The sequence below is a fragment of the Lissotriton helveticus genome, chromosome 5_1, assembly GCF_964261635.1.
Source record: "Lissotriton helveticus chromosome 5_1, aLisHel1.1, whole genome shotgun sequence".
Lineage (NCBI taxonomy): Eukaryota > Metazoa > Chordata > Amphibia > Caudata > Salamandridae > Lissotriton > Lissotriton helveticus.
Genome location: NC_136065.1, coordinates 1865988161 through 1866014186, shown reverse-complemented (window position 1 = coordinate 1866014186; position 26026 = coordinate 1865988161). Strand labels below are relative to the sequence as shown.

The 26026-nt window shown below is 45.8% G+C and overlaps 1 protein-coding gene across 2 annotated transcripts in view; it reads right to left on the bottom strand.

The window, feature by feature from the left end:
* The window catches only part of BRCA1 (BRCA1 DNA repair associated), a 553713-nt gene that overhangs the window by 414027 nt on the left and 113660 nt on the right, over positions 1 to 26026 (bottom strand). For both annotated transcript variants that reach the window (XM_078645314.1, XM_078645315.1), the window contains exon 4: positions 6842 to 6922. In XM_078645314.1, the coding sequence (XP_078501440.1) occupies positions 6842 to 6922 (81 nt within the window). The remainder of the gene's footprint in view (positions 1 to 6841; positions 6923 to 26026) is intronic.

Below are 26026 nucleotides of genomic sequence, written 5' to 3'. Positions count from 1 at the left end.
GAAAGCACTATGAAACAAGCGGTCTTCAAAAAGGAGCGAGTGGGCGAGGAGAGAGAGGGACGTGTGTGCGAGTAGAGAGGGAGATGAGGTAGGGAGCAGGTCAGACCCCGAGTGATGTGCGCGCGCAAACTAAAGTGAGAGTGCAAGGATGTCGAGCCGGGAGAGCAGTCTGCTCAGATGCAAGCACTGCAGTCGTGCTTGTGGCGTGCCCCAGCGTGCTCCCGCAAAGTGAATGCCGCCACAAGCACGAGTGTGTGCTTGAAAATGACCAGAGCGACGGCTAAAGGTCCTCCTATGAAGCGCATGCACACTGCGTAGGTGAGACCTAAAAACAGCTGAAACAGTCTCTAACAAAACAGATGGTATCAAGTCTTGCCTCAGAAGTGGAGAAAATTAGAAAACACAGTGAGATACAAGCTCGTAAAAAAGCTGTAGCCAAGAATGCCGTCATGCAATCAAAGGTACCCAAAATCATTTGCAAATGAAGCCAAGTGACACTCCAAGAGACGGTGAACCGGAAAAAAGGAAGAGAAAGGATTAATCGATGAATACTACAATACCTAAGAAACTCGAACTCGACATGGGTGAAAGGCAGAATGGGGCACCATATGTCACATTCCAACTGAAAATAAATAGGAGGCCATAAAACATTACTAGAGAATTGGAATGAACCCAATGGTGAAATGACCTGTAGGAAGCTAAAACTCACCAGCAAAGAACACAGAGTTCCAAAATTCTTAAGCAAAAATCAGAACCTGGTAAGGGGACACTTGATCAAAAGACAGAAAACAATACAGTTGGAATATGCCACCCTGTAAAAATGCAGACCAGAGTAGCAAATACAAGAGTTATACTTGTATAATTTAACAAAAAAATACGTGGCAGATACCCGTGAAAGCTATCATAATTGGAGATTGGCTTAACTCCAATCTAATCCCACGTGGCAACAAATGTGAAAACGAGACCAAGTCACAGTAGTGAAAAAGTCCCAGAAAAAAGACATATAAGCGTTCCTTACCGGTGCATCTGTGACCGCCATCCATATATAACCGGAAACCAACAAAGTAGTCAATGCACGCAATAAAACATAGTGGGGCCGATTAGGATGGCGGACGGACTTGCGTCCGTCCGCTATCCCAGAGGTGGAGGGACCGTCCGCATGGGCTGCGGCGGTCCCTCTGTGCAAATCAGGATGTGACCGCCACCCTGGCGGTCACATCCTGGATATTTAACATTGCGGCGGGTGCTGCTTCAAGCAGCACCCGCCGCAATGTTAAAAGTGCATGTGTAGCATTTACATGCACAAAGCGGCAGGCACCTCGTGGTGCCTGCCGCTTTGTGCATGTAAATACTGGGGGGTACCATAGGTACCCCCCATGTGCACCCCCCACCCGCCTACACCCTGGGGGCCCGCAACGGGCCCCCAAAAGCAAAAGTACACATGCTTTTCCACGGTGGAAAAACCGCCGCGGAAAAGCATGTTTACTAATGCTTCCTAATTTGGCTGGCGGTGTCTGATAGACACTGCCAGCCAAATGAGAGCTTTTCCGCCGCGGTTGTAATCCGACCGCGGCGGAAAAGCTGCGGACAGAAACCAAGACCCACCAGCCATCGTAATGCGGCGGTGGCTCTTTGGTGGGTCCGCAGAGGATTTTCCGCCTCCTCCGGGCCGGAGGTGGCTTCCGCCGGCCCGGAGGAGGCGGAAAATCCTCCATCATAATCGGCCCCAGTGTGTTTATGAAGAAACCGGACGTGAAAACGTGACGCGAACGTCATAATGCTGGTCATCTTAAAGTTGCAGTGCTTATTTCTACCAGTGCGCTGGTTCAGAGCCTCAATTAATTTGTAGGAGCCTCAATCTAGCACACTTTTCTGTATATCCTACATTGACATTTTGTAATTATTTCACTTGTTTTTCATTCTTTTTGTGTAATTACTGGGGAGTCACAGGTCCTTTACGCCTCACCAACTGTTTCATTGAAAAGCTAGAATGTTTTCAATTGCATCCATTACTAAATTTGTCCTAAAATTCTTCCCATCCTGCCCCCCCCCCTTCTGATGCTTAAGGGAACATTTCAGGATCACCTCTGGAACATCTGTCATGCTGTCCACTCACACATACAATCATCACATTATTTTTCAACGTTCCAATCGATGCAAAATCCACCACTGCTTATAGTCTTTTCAACTGTGAATATAGTTTAAAGACTTTACAATGCAATCTTTCAAGACTGTCCTAAAGTTTCTCTTTCAATCAACTGCTCCTTGTCACATCGCACCGACTATCACTTCCTTTGGTCAGCTTCAGAATACATTTTACAAAAACCCTCAGTAGAGGAACATAAGAAAAGTCAAGGAAGTTTTGAATTTTTTTTAAGAGCAAGGCAAGTTAAAAGCTAACAAATGTTTATATTTTGCTCCTCATAATTGGTACATTTGGGTCATTTAGTGTATGTAGATTGCATGCGTCCCAAAGATGAGCAGGTGAAAACTATTGTGGAGTTGCCCAGTCCGAGAAAAAAAGAGGTGAAACGATTTTTAGGCATTTCAGAATTTTACTCAAGGTTCATTCCTTGATTTTAATGAAAAATGGAAAAGTCTTCTCATGGAAAGAAGAGTGTCAGAAGGAATTTGTTGACATAAAAGAAAGTCTTACTACAGCCCAGAACTTGAAAAGTTTCAATCCAGGCTTGCCTTGTTGCGCGATTACAGATGCCACTGATAAGGTATTAGGGGTTATTTTTAAAAAGAAGCAAATAGTGCACAAGAGCTCTTTGAGGGGCTGAAGCAAGGCATTCTACCATAGAAAATGAAGCTTTAGAGATGTTCTGGGTGGTTACAAATTTCAAGAAATGTTTGTGGGGTATGAAGATTTGCGTTTAATCGGACCACAAACCGCTCCAAGCGGAGTTCAGAGGAGAAGGGTTGGATTCTGTACCTATGCATATTTGAAAGTGGATTGTAGCACTACAAGATTTTCATTTTGTGTTTTTTTACACACCCAGGGTAGTTAAAAGGCAAGCCAACTGCCTTTACAGGTTGGGTAGTCCCAGAGAGCAAAAATGACAGCATTAGAAAGAGTGGTGGAAAGATGATTTTGTGAAAGTTTGTGTTTTTTATGTAGGATGTATAACTGAAGAACAGCGGCTAAGTGAGATTTAAATGAATTCTTTAGTGAGCAAAGTATGTAGATTCATTAGATTAGGTAAAAGAGAAAAAGGAATGATAGAAACATTGAACTGATGTAGAAAAATAACTGCTGCGCTGTCAATGGAGAATGGTCTGTTATTTAGGGGGCCTAAGTTGATACCTCCTGAGAATTTGAGAAAAAAATTAATAGACTTGGCACACAATGGTCATCAGGAATATTTCAAACTAAAGAGAGACTGGTGGCCGGGGATGGTTCTGATGATAAAGAGGGCTGTCAGGGAATGTGTGGGATGCAAGAAATCCGGACACCACCTATGAATTATAGGGATCTGCTTAGTAAAACATGTGAGAATGTAGAATTTGATATTGTGGGCCCTATTTCATTGAGAGGAATGCCTACTTACTTATTGGTGTTGTGTATGTTTTCTCGTTTACTCGAGGTGGATGTGGTGCAGAATAAAGCCACTATATCGGGGATACATTTTCTAACAAGTGTGTTTGCACATGAAAGTGTTTTCTGATAATGGGGTGTAGTTAGTCTCCAAAGTGGTGACAAAGCTCCTGGAGACGATAGGGATTGTCCATAAAAAAATTTGCTTTAGTTAAAAGATTTTATCAGACTTTGAAAAAAGCTATAGAGTTGGCCCAGGTTAATGGCAGGGATTGGAAGTAGGCAGTATTCAAATGGGTGGGGGAATACAAACTTACCCTCACACTACAACTGGAGTAACTCCAGTTGGTTTGTTTAGGAGGAAACCCCTTCTCCTTGATATTTCCACCCTGGGTTCTTAAGAAATCAGGCCAAGAAGTGAAAGTCAAAAACGTGAAAAAAGTTACAGAAGGAAAAGGAAATGAGAGAGCAAGCTGAAAGAAACGGTAACTGGGATATGCACAAAGGTGTGAAAGATGTAGTGGTGAAAGTGGGTGATAGCGTGAGGTTGTCCAATAGCCCTTCTTCTAAATAGAAGCACAGGATCCTCTCAGATTTTTAAAGATATTCCAAGGGTCTATTCAATTAGAAGTTGGTCAAATTTGGAATAACAGCAGGATTGTGGTTTAAAAAACTAATAAAAAATAATGTATTTACCCAATAATTATTTTCTGCATTCTTCGAGGTTATTCTGTTATTTAGTCTTCTTGTTCTTTATGCGTTTTGGGTGCATATTTTTCTTGTTTGTCGGACCATTGTTATTTTATGATTTTGTTGTATTTCATTATGCAGAGGAGAGGATATGTGATAATGTGATGCAGCTGGTGTTTCTTTTCTCCTACTATCTCCTACTATCATTCATATATCTAGAATCTTGGATTGTAATGTGATAAATTGAGTATGTGATGAGAACCAGTTACTGGAGAGCTGGCACAGACAAAGGAAGTGGATGCAGTTTCTTTAATGAAAACTCCTTCGCGTTTGTTTTGTTATACTTCAACAAGACTTTACAATATCTCTTCTCAGCTGGCACTTCATCTTGACATTTCACACGTTGTTGCTTTCAAACATTTTATTTAATTGTCCCAAGCTTTAGAATGCCCCTGATTCTGAGATCTGCTCTTTACTCGCCATCCTAATCTTTGCATCTGCTTAAAACAACCTTGTTTTTACTAATCTACACATTTGTGTTCCATTTGTGAAACCATCTTTTCATTAGCCTAGAAAAAACATCCAAAAAGAATATAAGTGCAGGGTTTTAGATCTGGCAACTTTTGGCGTGGTTTCCCAAAAAAGGCATACATTGAATGGAAATCACTATATGCATGGCATATGAGAGGTGTGATAATGAGCAATCGTTTGTTTATCTTTCTAAGCACCTGTGACATGAACAAGCTGAGCATTCACTTTTGAACTAAAAATTAAAAATGGCGTGTAAAATAAAGGGGGTCAATATTTGTAGGTGGGACAGAAATTAAAATATTTGTATTTTTTAATAGTCGACTGTAACATTCATGCAATTATAAACAGCTGCTTCAAGACAGTGAGGAGGGGGTGAAGAAAGGGGGAATAGAAAGATGCAAATGGTAAATGAGATGCAAAGAGAATAAACAGCAACTTAAAATAATTTAAAGTTGACCTATGACTACAAGCTTTGTGTTACTTTAGGATAAATGACACCTCCTTGGCAGGAACAGATGCTACACAATCTGTGGACAGAAAATAATCCATGCTCTTGATAACATATGCCTGTAGTTTCAATTAGAGGAATGTGTCTATAAATAATTGGAAAACTAGGATCTCAGTTGCTAATATCCCCTAGTAGGATGTAATTAATTTGTACAAGAGTGGAAACCTTTTCATTAAAGTTAAGGACAAAGATGGCTGTCTGAGCTTTTAAGGCCGGAGATCAACTTAAAAGATCAATACACAAGGGTGCCAGAGAGCCAGCCTTCAAGATGGACGCACCAGCGTAAAGCTACTTTGTCCAGAAGGCTTAATCCAAAACATTCTTCACATAAATTGCACCAAATGACCTCATGGCGCATGAAAATAGCGTGTCTGTGATCCTTTGCCCATGATGAAATGAAAAGTGCTGTAGCTACACTACATTCTCAGCTGGATTTGCAGGTGGGAAGCTGATGGCTAGAAGTGTCTGGATGCCGCTGTAAACATCGAACCAGCGCATCAAAGTGCCACTACAGGGCAGGTACCAGCATTTATATCAGGGAAGAGGACTGTTTGCCGCTCCCCTTGGATCAGATACCGGGAGACTAGTAATTGGGCCTCAGGCATGGGAGCTAGGCCCAGTACCTATATGGTAGCAGAACTGCCCAGAGAATACAACGTAAATATGGCAGATGCCGGACCACCACCGCCATTCTTGCTAGGCAACTGTATGGTTGTTAATAAAGTAGAATTAAGAAAATAATTGGAGCATAGACTAGAAGCAGTACCATAGGCTACCAAAATCTGTCCACAAAAGTAAAAAAAAATATTTCACAGAACGTTCATCAAGAATGCAATATGAAGTTGGCCAAAACCCAGTCTTGGGGTCTTGTGTTCTGACACCACATTACTAGAAAAAGATTTGGGAAGAATCAGACAGAAGAAAGGGGGTTTATTGCCATACATATACCACCATCCTCGAGCTGCACATGTTTTTTACAACTCTAATAAAAAGGTCTATTTTATCAGCTGATCTAAGTGGAAATACAAGGCCTTCTCCAGAAGGTCCCTTGATACTTTGATTTGCGAGGACACTCGACAGGGCTCTCAATTCCACAATGTAAATTCTTAGATTAATTAAGGAGCACACAATGGCAAAAACTGACTATTTCAAGGGAGGTAGCCTGAAGGGCTTCAGAGTTCTGCTCCTGTAAGATAGCTTTTCCACCCTTAGATGGGGGATTCTACTTCAATGGACAAAGTTTACAGCTGTTGTGCAAGGATCCCATTCCAGCCCAGAAACCAGAACCTGCCACCACAAAGGCAGAGCGCAAGCGAGAATGGGCCATAAAAGCCCATTTGAGTGCATGATCAGCCGATTCCACACCGGCAGGCATGTACAAACACCCTGCAAACTGGCCCTCTGCCATCTTTTATGATAATCCAACGCTCCAGGAACATCCTGCGTCGGCTGGTTTGTACAAGCCCTAATTAATGATTTACTGGCTGCAACACTCGGCTGCCAATACCCATGGGCTCTTGATTTATTACACAAGCCTTGCGAAATCCATCCAACCGAGCGCTGAATTTCACCTCTTGGTAACTTCGTGCTTGCACATCGGACACTGTGCACAGCCTTTCTTCTTTTTGTTGAGAAGCTTCAACATGCAGAACCTACAAGAAGAAACAGGTTCCATGTTAAGAAGAGCTAGTTAATTCACTCAAACAATAATGTCACTTTAGCGTTTGAACCCTCTCCACCAGGCTCCATCCCCTTTGACCACAGGAATCAAAGCCAACTGCAGGTTCAAGACAACATGAGCATACAGCTGTTTTCAGCAAAAGCACATTGTATGGCACTAGTCAAAAACTCTCTTTGTAGGCCAACACCAGCACAAACAATGTATAGTGGACATATAGTGGACAAATGGGAAGCCAACATGGACTGGTGCAAGTGAGCGGAAGAACAGATATATATGGCCCAAGCACATTTACTCAAGTGTGGGGCCCATGGAAGGGCCTGGCGGATGAACTATCCTAGAGGGGTGCTCCTGGACCAGCCAGATACATTACGGGATATGGGGAGATAGAGGGAAGGGATGAATCCGAAGTAATGCAGATTGTGATGTATCTTTTGGGATCTGTATTATATACCAGTAAATATTGCACTAAGGCCTACTTAATGAACTATGTATCTTTTGGGACAATTGGTCGGACTCCTGGGAGATGTGACATACGAAGAGGTTGACACACGAGTCTGCATAAGATTGTCAGGCATGTAACAACGTCTATTTTGGGGGAGGGGATTGTTGTTTGTTCAGAATGCAATAGAGTATAAAACTTTTTAAAAAAAATAGATTTAAAAACAAAAAGTTGAACATGGGCTTATGGATGGACAGTAACGACAGGCCAGAGAACGCTTCAATTATATAAACCACTGACAAATGCTCAGGACATATTCATTTTTTTTTAAACTTTTTTTTCACTGAAGAAATCGGCTGACCATATGTAAATCAGGCGTAGCACCGCCCCAAAAGAGACTGTCCAATCCGAAAGAGACTGCCCAATCCGAAATGCTAAGTGACAGATGTGCTACGGAATGAATGGGCCGCAGTGAGATGCAAACTGACTTGCTATTTGACCTTGGTTCCAAGGACTGGAAATACCACAAGCTGTTTAGGGTGACTTGTGTTGACAGCCCTGAACCGATTTCAATCAAACACCGTTCAATTGCCCATTTGCACCACTATAGACAGGCTTTTAAGTGACTTCTGACATTTTATTACAACAGGTTATGACTATTTGAGCTACGAACAGGGGTGAAAAGTCTCAATTCAGCCAGAGACATGCTTATACTGTGTGCCAGTCACTTTATCACCATCATTTCATCAACTTTAAAGAATATGTTCTTGATGACACATTAAACTTCGCTATAAAAACTATTGCTGGTATAATAATATATAATATATGGTTATAATATATAATATACAGGTTTCAGATTGATAGAAGTTAAAAAATAAAAATAAAAGTTTTAAAAACATGAGATGCCATCTTGCGCAGAAACTTTCACTGTGCCCTTTTTATGTAAAGATTAACAACTTGAGTTGCCCTAACAAAGTTGGTAAGTGCACTCATCAAATGCAAGCCAAATCACCTAGAGACCGCCAATACATTGCATTTTTAGGTTTCGTAACCTGGCGAGGGGCGAAGCCACTCCCAGATCGAAATCTGTTGTTTCTAATAGTGAGGTTAGGACAGCCTCTGTTTCCAATTGGCTAGCTCCATAAATGGAGGCTAGCCATTGGGAGGCAGAGGCTGTCAATCGCGTTTTCTCTCGAAAACGCGATTCGGGGGCGTTTCTGGTGCTTTTTTTAAGCCCCGCCCCTTTGTCCCGGGCCGCGCTGCCATTGGCTGCCGGCCCGGGACACCCCCGTGACGTCATTCCAGGGCCGCGCTGTGATTGGCTGCCGGCCGGGACACCCCCGTGACGTCAGCCAATCACAGCACGGCTGGGACCTGACTTGTTTATTTTTGTACGCTAAATCCACATTTTCACTGTTCTTTTCACATGTATTGCTTCAGTCTCTTAGTTTATGCTCTCGCTTTTAGATTACCATCGGAAAACTAGCTTCTTTCAACAGTTTGACAGTGAGCAAGCTTGGAAAGTAATTGTTCACCATACGTGAAAGTTAGGGACTGTCCATCTACGCAGAAGCACTGTTTAGTGTAAGCGACGTGGTGGCCATCTTAGAAGTCAATGTTTACCGGTAAAGTTAACATGAACAGTCTCACTGAGAAAGCTATTTAATAATAACTTTTTATTTAAGGGTCTTAGCTTGAAAAAAATAGTAATTAAATCAAATTCAGCAAGTCCGAAATATTTTGTGCATCTCCCATTTAATTTTTCTTTTTGAAAAATTAACGAGCACCTATAGTGTTATAATTGTTCCAAGTGCGCATTTGAACTTTGATTGAGCTATATATTTAATGTCAATAAATTCTTCTCTTCAGTCGTATGTTTCGCTGTTGTCGAAGTGAGACTCTACTTTGGGCTTTTTGGTAGAACCCGTGCTTGTTTATGTCGTTGTTTCCATTGGGGATTGTGCTTGTTTTAGATTTCAGACCTGGCATACGGCAGCGGAGGGCGGAAGCACGGGCTGAGGGTTGAGAGCAGAGGACGGGGTAGTGTGTGTGTGAGCTGGAGAGACCTCCATGAGAGCCGCTGCCACCGTCTGGGGAAAGCCGTGAGTGACAGCAGTTGGAGCAGAGAGGGCAGGTGAGAAGGGAAAGCTGGGCTGAGCGCTGACAGTGAGGGTCGGTGGTGCTGACTTGCAGAATTTCAGACAAAGAGGCAGAGGCGAGAGCTTCGACTTCACAGAGAGGATTAGAGAGCGGGGAGGGGTGAGACAGGCCAGTGAGGGGGGCGGCGGCGGGGGGGGACAGCCGAGGAGAAGGGCACGGGAAGAAAGTGACAGGAGAGACGGCAGGACTGGGTGGGGGTGCAGAGTATAGAGGGGTGCTAGACAACAGGTGATTAAGTAACAGGACAAAATCTAAGCCGGGGAAAAGAAAGTAAGACTCCGGAGTTTCGGACATAAAGATAATCCAGAGAGAAATACTGGAGACGGCAGTGTGTGCCACAAGTGCGTGGAGGGGGCAGACCCCCAAAGAGAGCGCGCCGGGGTGACCGCCGTCTAAGAGGTGGCAGCTAAAGACGGACTGGCGAGAAGCAGGGGAGAGTGAATGGGTAGGGTGAAACAATGAGGGTGCAGGACAGAGACACTCGAGGAGAGGCCCGAGGTCAGCCGGAGCAATGGTCGGGAGGGGTCAGCGAGGAATCCGGAGCATCAGACACAGCTCGAGCCCCTCCTCCTTCTTTGTGTGGGGGAGGGGAGAGCCGGGCTCGGAGTGAACTCTTGTGAATAGCGTTTGGGAACTTCAAACATGGCTCGGCCGTTGCACGCACTGAATATGTTGTAAAGTTGCATCAAGACTCTACTCTCCAGCTCAAAACGTACTTATGTGGTTTTTTTTTTGGACCGTGCAGATCCGCTTGCATGCTTACTGTGTGGCAAAAAGTAGAAGGGACCTGAATGATGTACCAAAGTGATGTCTTCTGAACACCTACTTGCTCACAAAACCCTTTTAGTCAAAAACATGCCCTGAATATTTGACATTTGTTTTCAAACTGAATACACAACTATTATCCAAAGCAGTAACCTCATCTACGTTATTGGCATTCTGTTTGTGTTTTAGGTGACAGGTTCTCATTCGTGTTGTACTTGAAATTCAAGCATTTATTTAATCTTATATGGATAACTCTGAATATAGCATGCAAACAGTCTTTTAGGGATCGTGGGCTCCACATTGTACACAATGGTGAGCGATCCCAAAGGTGGTGGTAAGATTGTGGGTTATCCTGGTAAACCCTTTTCCCACAAAATGGACAATTCAACCCAAGCAGCATGTAAAATCTGTCCGTTAACAGTCCAGAGTGCAAATGCATCTTACTGCAAAGAGATTAAGATTTCCGAAGAGAAAATGAACTCCGCATTTGGAGATAAAATTAACAGATGTCTATAAATCATAGGTTACGGTCCACAACCAGTGGCAAATGCAATGTAGCTTTTTTTTACATTTTGACTTTCAAAAAAGGTTCCATTCGTGGATTCTACACGTCCCTGATAATCATTGTGTCACAGAGAGAGCTGGAAGTAGTAGTTCATTGTGCTCAAGTAGCAGCAAAGGATCTAATGTGCACAGATTGATTAAATCACTATGGCAGTAAAACAGACAACCGGGTCCTGAGACTGGAGCTTCTTTCAAAAACACAGCTGCCAGTGCTTGTTGCCCAGGTATTTCACAGGCCAGTAGTCCCCTGATAGACTGGGTAAAAAGTGGCTTTTAGCTGTTCAGTACTCTTGCCTTCAGTTGCACCTTTACGGCAGCGTGAGCTTTGCGGTGACTGAGGTCAAATGTACAATTCTAACTCTATTGCTCAAGTATTTGGGGAAGTGCAACTTTCCTCAAAATAGTCCAGAAGCTTTACTTTCTATTTTACCTTCAGGCCTGTAGCATTGTGGGGAAATTAAATAATTCCACAGATATTTTAAGGAAGGGTTTATTAACATTTTTATTTTGCATTGACCGAATTTGAAGCTCATCGCAAAAAAGACTCTTATTTCCTTTAAATCAATTATGAGTTAATGCTTTTTTCCAGCTTGGCGAGTATGCTACATCCTACATTTCAGTTTTACATATCCTATGTCTGTGGTTTACTCTGACATTAATCGGTGTTGAAGAGATCAGTTCCACCGTATGTCTGAACGCATGAACATCAAGAGTGCAGAACGGTGGCAGATTCACGAATGAGCTGAGATAATACCAGCACCTTTATTTCCATCGAGTGCTCTCAAATAACGTTTTATACCTTGTTTCACACCTTGTTTATTTGGGGCTGAGTGGTGCTAAATATAAACAAGCATTTACAATGCAACGGTTTCGCCTTTGGAAAAGTTTGAGCTATTGGCATTGTAAATGACAACATTTGTATTTATGTGTTGGTTTTGAAAACAGATAAATAAATGGCATTGTCATTTACATTGCAAATAGCTTTAACATTTCCAAAGGCGAAACCGTTGCATTGTAAATGCTTGTTAGTTCTGGTGTTGATCTTCATTAAATTAAAAATTATGTGTGTAATATAACTACTTATAGGGACTTTCAGTCAGCCCTCTTATCCATCAGTCTGTTACGGTGTTGTTCACATTTTCGTCTGGCCACTACAGCACACGCTATGCGTCAGCTCACTACAGCCATTAGCTAACTTCAATGCAAGCGCCCGCATTGCCCCACTTTCTCCAGAGCACTTCTACACACAAAAAAGTTCCCTTAAGGTCAATGAACTGCAATGGGTTTGGTGTACGTTTTGAGACCCAAAATATGTTTGCTTGACCAAGTACCCCTTCCCCACCCCTTTTTAAGCAGCAGTAGCTATCCCAACAACAAAGTTGTGCAAAAACCAGGACCAAACAAGCATTGACAAATTCAAAAGCTACAAGGTTGTTGGCAAACACAAGACCTATTGGCTTCACCAATGCCGATCCTTGTTCGAGGGTTGGTAAAGAGAGCAGTGCCAATTCTGTATTTAAAGTAAGAACAATTGCTTACAGAGCTAAAGTGAGCAAATTCAAAAGCTAGGCAGGAAGGTTAGCTTTAGAACTATAACATGCACATATTGCCTATGCAAATGTCAATATACAATTGGAATGTTGTGCAGTGGCGATACTAGAAACACTGATTAGTTCAGGGTTAGTAAACAGAATATTTTCAGTCGTAAACTTGAACTGAGCAGGATTAAAACGTGCTATTTATGCGCCAAGTTGCATGGTATGTTAACCGCAATAATTATTTTCCGCATAGGGTCTTTTACATTCAAAGTAAGTCAGATAAGAAAAAAATCTCAGGGTTACAAAGACTGAATAAGAATTATTAGCATTCAGGAGAACAAAAAAGTGATCACTGACGGACATAGATCGAAGAATAAAGAAGGATTCCTGGCAGGGGCCACAGTTGAAGAGCCCCCTCGGTGTGCAACAAATCACCTGCAGCTCTGAAAACTGAAGCAGAACAGACGTGCTCTTTGAAGCAACAGAGAGAGAAACAGAGGAATGCTTCAGAAGTTAGGTTTAAATACTGAAAGGTGTCTAGGATTAGAAAGCTCCATCTCTCCACCTTAAAAAGGAGCATGCAGGTACATGGAATCAGCGGTGGAATGACGAGCTTAGTGGCTAATTTATCGACTGTACTCCAGGGAGACAACACCCTAATCACAGCTCCTTGTCTTGACTTCACCGAGGGCTGCGGTGTTGGGATCATCGTTGTCCGTGATGGTTGGGGTGGAGTTGTATAGTGAGGTGGTGAGTTGGTCGTCAGTGATTTTAGTCCAATTTCTGCACGGGAACAGGTAGTGGGTTCTGTGGATGGTGGATGTGGCTGAAAGTGATGGAGTTTCCGGTGGTGAAAATGGGGTAGAGTGTGTGACCTGTTGAGTGGGTGGGCTCAGTCATGATCTAGCGGGGTACTACGTTGTGGAGGTTGTCCAGGAAGGATGTGGTGTTGGGGTCTTGTTGGTTGTCGAGGTGGAAGTTGAGGTCTCCCAGCAAGGTGTAGTTGGTGGACGCGATAGCCTGCGGGGTGATGCTGTCCGTGATGGTCCGCTCTATCATTAACTCGTCAGCGCCTTCAGACACAGAGGCTATTGATCAACGTAAAACCCAGTGTGCAGATTCTTATTGTGGGATCTTTTTAGAGCAAGACTGCTATACCACTTAATTGGGGTGGCGGGAAGGCGATGAGGAATCCGTTAGATGGAGTATCCACCAGAAAGATTGTTACCAAAGGTAAGTAACTTGTTCTTCTGAGGGATACGTCTAATAGCAGCTTTGCCCACCTTGTGAATAGATACCAAAGCAGTCCCTCCCAATGTGATGGGACTGCAGAATGGCTAAAGTCCAACTGAACCAAGTGCAAAAAAAGCCCATCTCAATGGACCCGACTGTCTAGGCAGAAGTGCTTTGTGAACGTGTACACTGATGCCCACATAACAGTAAGATAAATATCCAGGATAAGCAGTTTGCATGCCAAGGCAGTGGTAGCAGCGTTGGCTCTGGTGTAATGAGTCCTTAAGCCATCTGGAGGTTATTACTTAGCCAATGCGTAGCATATCTTAATGCATTAGTATAACCGTTGAGAGATTACCGGTTTCTGCACTAACACTCTCTTATTTGCCCCGGAGAATCCTACAAAGAGATGATCTTCCACCAGATGTTTTTTGCCAAGTACAACACAATAGTGGGGAACCCTTGTGATCCACGGAATAGTCTCTCTTACTTTTTCTAGGGATGAGGTAGAACAAGAAGGTCGGCAGAGTGATGGCTTGTCCGACGTGAAAAGGCATCACAGCTACCCCGAGTAGTGCAGACTAAATGCAAGTCCTACTGTGGCATTACAAAAGGTGTTGACGGAAACATATGTTGCAAACCGTTTAGAAAACGCATCACAAGCGGGGATTTGAAAATGGGTGGTTGGCCTGACAAATGTAAAAAGGCTGAAAGAGCTGTGCCCACAGAAATTACTTGATGGCCCAAAAAGAAAGCAAAAACCCAAGTTTTGCTTGCTATGGGTTTAACTGCTGGGTATCATACCATGCCACAAACTTATCCCAGCACCCTGCATATACACATTTCCTGGCAGAGTGCTTGGCCACAGAAGAAATCAAAAGAAATCAAGTGTTGACACCGATTCTCCATGCATTGAGGGGCAGAATGAACAGGCTTGGGTGCAAGACCCTTCCAGATACTGCGATAGAAGACCCTCCTGAGCAGAAGCCTAATTGGAGAGCAGATGCTCTGGTCCCAAAGTTCCAGGTACTACATTGTCATGGGTCCAATCCAATGCCACTGGAATTAATTTGGCTCGGTTGCTCCTGATCTTCTTCAAAACTCGGGCAGGAGAGGGAGAAGGGGAAAGGCATACAGGAATCCTGTACTCCACTCAATGCAGAATACGTCTCAGAAAGAATTTTCTTGGAAACTCCAGTGCACAAAAGTGCTGACATTGCACGTTATTGGGAGCGGCAAACAGATCTTGCCAAGGTCCTTCTCACTGCTGGAGAGGTAAAGTGCCACCTCCAAATGCAACTGTCATTCGTGATCAGCTAGGGGCCACCAGATGCAAGTGTCTGCCCTGGTGTTCAAAGACATCACCAGGTGGTGCACCACCAAGGAAATCTCTGATGATCCTGCCAGCTCCAGAGGCGTAGAGCCCCCTGGCTCAGGACTCTGGATCCCACTACGCCCTGCATGTTGCAGTACCACATGCAATAGTATTGTCCATCAGAACCTACATCCTCCTCCAGGAAGGCCTCAGATCCCAATCAAATCGTCAGCAAGTTCAAGAAAACTGATGTGGAGGTGTTCTCCACAGGAGAACAGAACACTCTGCAGTCCACCTTTCCCATATGACCTCCCCAACGCAGTTGTGAGGAGTCAGTCACCCTCGTCAATGTGGGGCAGGTAGAGGGGTCTGCTGCTGATCAAATGGTGTCGAGAAGCCAATACTGCAGATCTTTTGTAGTCTCCTCTGACATCTGGATAGAATCTGGCAGGTTCCTAAGGAACAGGGTCAACTCAAACTTCAGATCTCACAGCAAAGCTCACCTGTGCTACCTGGCATAGTTGAAAAGCAGGATGCAGCAAGCTAGTAGGCCAAGAAGCCTAAGAGCCATCATTTTCTGAATGTCCTGGGTTCACTGCTCTGGAGGAAAAGCTTGAAAGCACACAGTATCGAGGATGGCTCCGATGAAGAGAAGTTCTGTCAGACTCGGGTTTGACATAGCAAGTCGACTGAACCCCAATGATATCAACTTGTAAAATATTTTAATTGATTTTTCACCGCAAACATAACCATAATTATGCACATTATTGATAGGGACACATTTCTCGGTGCACTCGCACTGGTGTACATCCAACGTCTGGCTATGCTTACCCATCACAATATCTATTATGCAATTCTCTCATTGCCATCTACTATTGGATAATATCTGCAATGTACATTCACACCACAATAGTCGTAGCGGCCAAGATATGCGCTACCCAAATTATCTGCTACCCCCACCCTTCACACTCCCTAACCCAATCCACTGGTGTGTTCTGCAACAAGAATGAAACATTATCACTTTACGTAACATTTCAGGGTGAGCTGCTTCCTCACTCTCCCATTAGGAACCTAGTCTGGGTCATTCGAATTTCTGCAACAGTGTTCCCTGGGCCCATAGGAACTCCTTTATACTCCGTCAATCTGGGGAGCACCCTGCGGCGTATCTAGTGAGTCATCATCCGAGTCTGGTGCGGATAAAGTCAGCAACGCGACCAGAGCTTCCCAGGCTTTTGCGGTTTCCAGTGCCTTCTCATTGTTAGCCCTCCTAGCCTGTTGGAACCTAACCACACTCACTTGCCGCCCAATTAGTGAATTCCGCCCTCCATCGCTTTAAGCTGGGTCCCTGCTTGGCCATCCACTGTCTCATTAACTCCCTTTTGGCTAGCAACAACCCCAAGTCTAAAAACGTACTTGTGACTTTCAGCCGAGCTGTGTGGGGGAACCAGTGTAATATGCATGCTTAAAGATTGGGTTCTAGCTGCCTATCTGTCACTCAGCATAGTATCTCAACCACTTCCTCCCAATATGTTCCTAGCTGCGGGCAACTCCACATCATATGGAGAAAATCTGCTGCGTCCGCTTGGCATCGGGGACATCGGGCCGTATCCAAGTTAAAATATTTATTTATCCGCTCAGGGGTCAAATATGCCCTATGTAATATATAGAAATGAATACATTGGAATCTAGCGTTACGTGTGCTCTTCCACGCTCTTTCTACTATCTTGGCCCACGTCGCTTTAGGAATTTCTTTACCAAGGTCCGCTTTCCACTTCCCTTGGAACTGTCTCAACGGCTGCAGCCCCTATTCCACCATTCGCCTATATAGGCACATTATAGCTTTAACTGTCCCTGCTGTCATTACGACATATTGACATATTAACGATGTCTGTGGCTCCGGTAGCCCTCCTCCCCAATGCCGTTGGACCGCTGATACTAGAGCGGCATGCAGTAAGAAATCGCCACTGGGTAAGTCATATCTATCTTGCAATGCCTGATATGGCAAAAGGACTCCGTCTTCGTACAGATCGTTAATCATTTGCAGCCCCTGCTCCTCCCACACAGCTAACACGGACCAGTCCCCCCCGTGCATGAGGGCCGTGCTCATGCCCAAAGGAATCTCTGGGGCATATGGGTGAGTAATCCCACCTCTATGCAGGGCTCGGTTCCAGCATAATCTCAGAGTGCGCTCCTCGTGGGTCAACGAGCCAATTTGTATCCGCTGACAAAGGACCACAAAGGATAAAACATGGCGTGGCAGCCATCGGTCCATCGGACCCACCTACTATAGAATATACAGAACTTTTTAATTAAAGAATAGACATTTGAACTTACTAAAGTTGTACTAATACTCGCATTTGAGACTTCATGTCCCATGGTGCATCAAAGTAAATTGCACTGAGCATACGCCCACTGAGGGCTGACATACCAATTAAAAGACACCGGAAACACTGCAATGCGAGCCTCAGATGTCTTTTTTTAGCCCATGAAGAAAGGGTTTGAATTCCCTGAAACGCGTCGGCAGCAGAGAGATGAAAGCAAGCAGGAAGGGAAGCTGCATTGGAAAGCCGGATGGCAGGGTGTTGGTGAGTGCCGTCCCAATGCTTCAGGGCACTTTGTTGGAAATATATATATATATATATATATATATATATATATATATATATACATACACACACACACACCATATACTCTAAAGTGCATTATAATCCTCGTGGTTAATGCGAACATTGGTTTGGCTTTATCAAAACATGTTGTGTTTGGTGTTAAACACTTTGGAATACTACCCCCCCCCCCGCCAGTTCTGGCGGCGGGGGTAGCATTCCACCATTCTAGAGAGAGAAGACATGTACACACTTACTTACCCGGTAAATGTTTAAAAGAGCCACAGTCACAAAATGGATGCTGCTGCCACAGACACTAGTCTGACCTCCTGCTGCTGGACGAAACTCCGGCAGGGGAGGCCTGGACAATAGGTTTTCTGTCCAGGGAGGTGCCAGCATCTCTCCAGACAGGCTTTAGTGTATTGGGATAGGGTGGGTTGCATTCAGTGAATGCTTTTCAGACACTGCCTGGGGCACACAAGGTGCTTGTTAGAAACGGGACCTCTGGCTGGCCAAGGCTCGCGCCAAAGTCAGTCAGAGATCACCATTCCCAAGTCAGGGCAAGGGAGTTACACACCAAGATAACCCCTGCTCACCCTCTAGGTAACGTGACACGAGCAGCAAGGCTAATCTCGGAGGCGATGTGTAAAGCGTTTGCGCGCGCACCCAGCAACAACACCCAAGGCCCACCACAAAGGAAACTCCACACAAGGTTATATATAAAAATAGCCTTTGTATTATAATAAAACACATTAGATAAAACATACACTTTTACAATGTGCCAACAGGCACGGGCAGAATTTACAAGGGATTATGTACAGGACAGGGCCACCTGGACCACTGTCAGGGGTATGCACTTTCAGAACTAGAATATTGTTAGAAATAGCACGTTTTAGATATAATACTTTGTAGGAATAATACTCAGCACATAAAGCATATAATGACTGTAGCACCAAAATAGTACTTGTAACACACAACCAGTAATTACTGGTGAAGGTAAATTCCTCCTACGCAACCCTAACCACCTTAGGAAAATCACGCAGGGAACTAGGACCTAATTGGCAGGACCTATAAAAGGAAAAGCAATCACCTAAGCAAATAACTCATAGCAAAGGGAAGGAAGCAAAACACATGATGCATCAAACATTCAGAGGTGTATGTAATAACAAATGCGCAAAGACCACATTAGCAGATAAATCATAAATTGCGCATGGTGCATATGGCACAACACTAGAACTGTCCCCCAGGCCACTGGCCTCGCAAGGGCTGAGATGTCCTTAGTCCACAATGTCAGGGCAGGCTGCGCAGGCAGCCAAGAACAAACCTAAACGTGTTAACTGCCCACTAAGTGCTGGGCAGCTGTAAAGCAATGATGGACCAACGTTGGAGCCTCGTGGGCTCAAGAACACAATGGGGCCAAACACAGTGTGGGAGCCTCGGGGCTCTAACCACATTACTGGTGCCCACCAAGAGCCTTGCTCGGCTCTAAACACAAAAGGGCACTCAAAGAGCCTCTCTCAGGGCTCTAGAACAAAGAATGCCCCCAGAACCTCTCGTGGCTCTATACAAAGAAATGCAGCCTCACTGGGCGGTGGGGTCCCTCACGGGGGACCCTTGAACACTTGGGGCGCCTTGAGCCTCTTCTGGGCTCTCAATACACATGTGGCACTTCTGGGCCCCTCGGGGCTCTGGGCAATGGTGGCGCTGCTTTGCTGGAGTCCCCCTCCTGGGGACTCAAAAGGACAATGGCCCCCGGAGCCCTCGTGGGCTCGAAATCATTATGAATGCCCCTGAAGCCCTTGTGGCTTCACAACACCACGAGCACGAGATCGCGCTCCGGGGGGGGGGGGGGGTGACAATGTGTCCCGGGCCCCTCCCTTCTTCTCTGCTGCCACACTCACCGGGTCTCCTTGTAGCGACGGCTTCCCTGGTGCTTGCGGGCAGTCTCGCTGGGGCCACGGGTGGGGCTCCTCTTCCTCGGAGCCTCGCTGGCGGCGCTTCTCAAGGCGCGGGGCTTCCTTTCCACACACGGGAGCCCCGCGCACCACACAGTCCTCTGGTGCCCTTCCGGCCTAACTGCAGGCCCCGCCTCCGTCACGGGCGGGAGTGCCTGCCTTCCGGGTCGTTGCTGCAGCCAATGGCAGCGCGGACCCTCGGTCGAGCCTCCAGGCGCCGGGGCGCGCTTGAGGAGGGCAGCGATAATTCCTAAGAAGTACGGGGTGGGATCCCTTTTTAAATAAATGATGAATCTAGCAGCAAGGACGCAGGGCAAATGCGGCGTGGGCAGCCACTAGAGCAAAAATAAAGCGCTCTGAGCGCTAAGGCAATGTAAAGCGCTATAAGTAAAATAAAGCGCTCCTTAGCGCTAAAGGGCAGGAACAAGCGCCCTCAAGCGCCAGGAGTAAAAGTAAAGCGCTATCACCGCTAGGAATCAAACTACAGCGCTCCCAGGCGCTATAAGGAAACCTAAAGTCCAGCAAAGTCCTTAGGTAGGCAGGAGGGGGCAAGGCTGGGCCCAGAGCCAGCTCACTGGGCCTCCAGGCAGGAGGCAGTCCAAGTGGCGGTCCTCCTGGCCCCAGCAACAGCCGCAGCCCCCTCTGACAGGATCCTGGAAGAGAACAACATTCATGGGGACACAGCCCCTTCTTATACTGTGAAACCCTTTGTCTGTAGGTGCAGGGTGGGGGAGAAACCAGTCGCAGCTGGTTTTGGAGCACCCTTGATGTGCTCAATCACCCCTTTCATTCACTAGGGAGGTTAGGGTCGTTAGACGCACCACTCGGGGCGGAGCCAGCATTGTGTGGAGAAAGCCCAGCCCCATTCAGGAACCAGGTGCAGCCCTCCCTCACATCACTCCTGCTAATCTCTCCACTCACCACTGGGCAGACCCATCCAGACTTCCTGGAGCCAGGCTTGCCAGCCAGCTCCATCCAATCATGCTCCAGCACCCTCACAGCACACGCACACCCATGTCTAGAAGTGGCACTTCCACACTAGACACATACCAGCCGCACATACCATTGCGCAGCATTCACTCTCACGAGTACGCACATACCAAACTTGAGCCTGCACTCGCCACACATCAGGAACTAACCTGGACACACATTCCCCATGCATTCCTATGGGAGGGCAGGCCAGCCTCACTACACGCACACACTTTACTCTGGGACACAGGGCCAAAGTGCGCAGAGACCCAAAAATCACTAACACAGTTCACATACTAAAAGCAAAAAGATTAGGGGTGAACCTGCCAGAAGGGCCAAGTCCAACAGTGCTCTATTGCTCCATGCATTTCCCAGTTCAAACCGGTTGCTGGGTCACCCAGCCCCAGCTCTGGCGCAAAACTGGACAGAGGGGAAGGGGGAAGGGGTGTAACCACCCCTCCCAGGTCCTCACATAGGTGGGACCCTAGAGTTAGTCCAACCCCTAAACTTGGTATAAGTATAGGAACCCAGTCACTAGGACTTTAGATTACCCTGGACGAAACTCTTAAGACGAAATCTTGGACCTTCGACATTTCATATCGACTAGAAGAAGGAAGAAATCTCCCTTGGGGTCAAGGAGTGACCCACCCTGTTCAAACAGGCACCAAAGAAGCATCTTGCCGGTCTGCATTTTCAAGGCTCCCGACGGATCCCCAAGAAACTGAGACACAGGACACGGACTTCCAGACATCTCCGAGGCTGACACGAGTCCGCAGCGAAGCTGAGACCTGTAGCTATCACGAGAGACGTGGGACCGGAACTCTTGGACATCCTGCAAGTTTGCAAGTGCACCTACTTCCCGAAGTTTCCAGATGTTGTGCATTGGGCTATCTGTTGCCCTCACCCCGAGCACCTTTTGCACCACAGCTGAGAGGCCTACACTCCACGAGTGTTCCATGGGTCTGTTTTTTGCACTGCAGCTCGAGCTTCCTTCGCAATCACTTGTCCATTGGCTAGTGGGTCCCCACAAAGGACAATTCTTTGTTTCTTGGACTTTCCTGGTTTCTCCAGATGTGCCCTGACTCCCCTCCAAAGGGCGAGTCCCTCAGACCTTGCTGGTCTGCTCCAAAGCCAATTTTATCATCTTGCGTGGGTTGCTGTTGCCGAGGCTTGTCAACGCTGCAGCACTCTACATCCAACGTGGGACAGCTGGAATCCAGCTCCTGGTTGTCGTCGACGCCTTCTGGACCTCGTGGCTGAAGTGTCGAGCTTCACCTTCTTCACCTTAAAGCACCCGACATTGGTTGGCATCTTCCTGTCGCCATCCTGGTCACTGGCTAGTGACCCAGACTCTGTCCCATCTGCTTTCAGGTTCTTCAGATCTCCGATTCACCCTTGGATTCATCTGGACATTTTTCCTCTGGTTACCTGCAGCACTTCTTCGCAGCTCTCCATTGGAATCAACGACAAAACCCGACACGAAGACACCTATGCACCCGGCTTCCCTGGGTGAGGTAATTTTTATTATTTTTTATTTATTTAGATGATTGATAAAGCGCCTGAATCGCCCCATATGGGGTATCTCCGCGCTGAAGACAGTGGAGGCAAGTAATCACATCAAGAAATCATATAATTTAAAACAGAAAAGTCTTCAGGTAACACGAGTACTTCGGTGCTCCCGTGGGTCTAGACTCTCGAAGTGTCTAGTTCTAAAGGGGTTTCACCGCAGTCCACTCCTAGGTGTCCTAAAACTTTAAAACTGTAACTTGAATTTCCTCCATAGAAGTCAATGGTGATTCGCGGCTGTGTTTAGACACTGCACACGTCCCACGTGGTCTCCTGCGTGCCTACCTTGGGTGGTTCCTGGTTGCCCCAGTGGTTCTACAGGCCCTAGGTCTCACTTCTAACTCTCACGTGGTTCTTATACCACTATTTTAGTATATTGTTTGTGAGGCCCCTAGGGCAAAACGTATACTGTGCTAGTTTACTATGTGCTATTTAAATTCTTGTATTGTACTTTTGACTCTAGCCTCAAAGAGACTAGAGGGGTTGTGTTTAGAGAGAAAACACACACACTGGTAAAACAAGCTGCTTTACATTCTTTCAAGACTTCGCCTGAAGGCTGCTCTCCACAGCTACCACTAGGATCGCTTTCTATAAAGGTTGCCTTAAACCTACCATCAATTAGGGCCGTTTGGACTGGTGCAAGGTGCCCACTAGAATAGTGGACATCATATGCCACGCCAACTTCTCACCCCTGAGACTCACAGCAGCCCAACAGAAACTCTTACACGGAAGCTCATTGGAGGGGAGGACCAGCGGAACGTGGATCCTGGGCTCAGTTGCAGTAGTGGGAGACACCCCACTGCCTCTGCTCGCTTTCTATATTACCAGAACGGTGATCTGATACTCTGGGAAATGAGACGAATGGGAGAGGTCAGACATGCCAATGCCAAAATAATGGTCTTTCCCGACTACTCCCGGGAGGTCCAGAAACACAGAGGAACCTATGATGCAATGAAGGGTAAACTCCTCCAATACAAGCTAATCTTTCCAGCAAAACTCAAGGTTATCTTTCAGGGCAAATCATTCTTCTTCCAGACACCAAATGCATGGACCTGGATAGAAGAATGCCCTCCCCTGGGTCGCAGACACGAATCAGCAGTGCCCTCACACCTGGGCGCGCAGACAGGTACTGGGCCCAGATCATGGAGGTAGCCCGAGCATCTCATCCTTCCTCGCCTCCCTCGCATACTGTCTGGTGGGTGGGCTCCCAGGTAGCAGGGTCCGAACTCTGCTCCTGTAAGCAAGTGATCTTTTGCAGGAGTGGGTGGTCGCGGTCCGTGTCTGCTGAGTGTTCCTGTTCCGACTGATTGAGGTGGTGCATCTAGGTTGTTTCCTCCTGATCGTTGTCCGCGGCAGTCCATCTTCCCTGTCTGAGGGTTGGCCCGCTTTGGTGGAATGTCGTTCCTGAAGAAGTTCTCGAAGATCTGGGGCCCCTGGTTGAGAGATTATGGGCTCAAGATAGGTGGAGAGACAGATGACCCTCGGCTGCCAACTACAGAGTAGGAAATGGAACGGGATTTAAAATGTCTTTTTATCGAATATGGGATGCCGTCTTGTGGTAACTATGCTGGTCTCAACTTGTAACTGTATTACTGCCGATTTGACTCAATGTTTTATTGCTCTACGATGCTCTTTGTTCTTGATGCAAAGTTATGCATCACACTGGTTTTTTTTGGGGGGGGGAGGAGGAAGGAGAATTATATTAATAAAACATATTTTTTTTTTTTAAATCTCAGTAGACTGGAGCAGGTCAATGGCGACGAGTGACTTGTCAGTTAACTGGGGGGGGGGGGCAAAGCAAGGCTTAGCCTAAGTGTCCAAAAGTGTGCCAATTAGGACTTCATTAAAGGGTTAAAGAGGTTCGGTCAGTGCCTGGCCAGGCAGAAGGACCTCTATGAAAGAATGTTTGTTTCAACCTCCAGTCAGGATGAGACGGTCAAGGATCTTAGCAGACCTTCTAATTACTATGGTGAAGGAAGTAACCTCCTTTGATGCTGGACCCGGTGGGAAATCAACCCAGTTTCGAGTGAAGTGGCCAGTCTACCGGCCAACTGTAATTCCATGTACCAGTTATCTACATCATTAGGAGGGGGCAAGAACCTCCACATCCTCTCCATTATCATCTCCACATAGCTGGTACTGATCAGAGTCAGTTCCAAAAAGCTGGTGCAATGTATATTGGCAGTTGAGCAGTAGTGGTGGTTGTATCGGAGTGTGATGGGTTAAATATGGGCTGTGGTATGTCAAGATCTAGAAGCAGCCTTGCTGCAGTCGAGGCTAAGCCAGGTCTGAGTCGGAGAGAGCAATGGGTGTAAGGTCCTCCTCTAGCACTGACGGACAGAAGAGTTCCAAAAATGTGAGGCTTCTGCTTGCTCCAAGGGCAGCAATGGGCCAGGAAACTCAGGGTGCATCGCAACCAGAGATGGAATCAGCTCCTCTGTAGAACTGGAGTGAGAGAGAAGCATGGTGATGCCCTTGAGCTTTATTCGAAGAGTGGTAGGAAGAGGCGGAGTCCCACTTGAACATCTTGGGTTTCTTCTTTGACTTGCCCAAACAAACGTAACTGCTAGAAACAACTTTGAGAGCAAGAGTGGGTCCGTGCTCTAAGATATGATTTAGAGCGAGACTTGCGCACAGCCTCACGGTCTGAGATGGCTTCGGGTTTTTTTGGGAGGTTGTTGCAGGTCTTGGAGTCATGTGACAAACCCAAGAACCAAAGACACACCTCGAGGAGTTTTGTCACAGACTGTTTGCAACAGTCCCAACATGGCTTCAGCATAAAATTTTCCAGTGCACAATGGACTCGAAGGAAAAAATCCTCTTCACAAGTGAAATAAAAAGAAGGAGCGTATCACAAGATCCACATCTGAAGGTGCATAAAGAAAAGGAACTGATGTCAGTGCGCATGAGTGGGACTTTTGCTGTGGAGTCACACAGCGCCACTCACAGGTGCTCAGGAGCACTGCATTGAATTTTAGGGGTTCAGTGTGGCACCTGGGGGGATATTCACAAGATAAAGAATCTCTGGTTGGACATAACTATCAGAAACAAACAATCATTGTCAGGATACATCTCACGTGAATCAGGATTATGAAGCCATATTTATGGACCCTTGGAAGACCAGTCCTAGGAAAACTAATTAAAGTAGCAAAACACGTGGCTTAGGTCATTTCTACTTGGACAGAATGAAGACCCAGAGGAATGAAAGTCTGCCAGCAACAACGATGTAAAACAGTAAACAAAAGTGAAGTACCACCTTCCCATTTTAGTTCTGGCTGAAAGACAGCCTCATGTTTCTAAATATGTCTAGTAAATAAGTGTTGGTCCCCAAAAATGAGTGCCGTGGCACCACCAGCTAAAACTAAGCACTGGGTCCATACTACTACAGCTCTGCAAAGTGAGCCAAGTAAACCCCTTTCGTCATTTGACTCTCAGGGCAGCAAGGCAATGTAGTCGAAGGCTTCTCAGGATTGTAGTGTGGGAGGCAAGAGCTCAAAACTCAACAATCAGCCAACAGATGCTATAATTTCAATGTTCAGCCCAGAGCTTGTCTTTTAGTACAAGCAAGTATTTTAATTACAAAACAGAACCAAATACTACATAAGCCAATGATGCTCACGAATACAAGGTTCAATCCCTGGTTGCATCCTTCACAATAAAAATATGCTAGCAGAAGAGGCTGAGATATAACTCACGACACCATCTGATATTCTCCACCATGACGTCGTTCACCAATTACGAGCCGAGTGACAAAAGCATCTAAACATTTATGATATTATGCGAATAACACTTTATGAAGAGCAGTGGACCATCTACCACAAATAGAAAGCTCACACAGAGATGATCCGCTTTATATAAACTCATAGCCAAACATATGGTTGTTGAAAACCAAGAGCATAACTATGAGGAAACTGATGAATTAAAAGCAAATTTAGTCACCTGATGGGGTAGCCCAGCACTGAGACAGT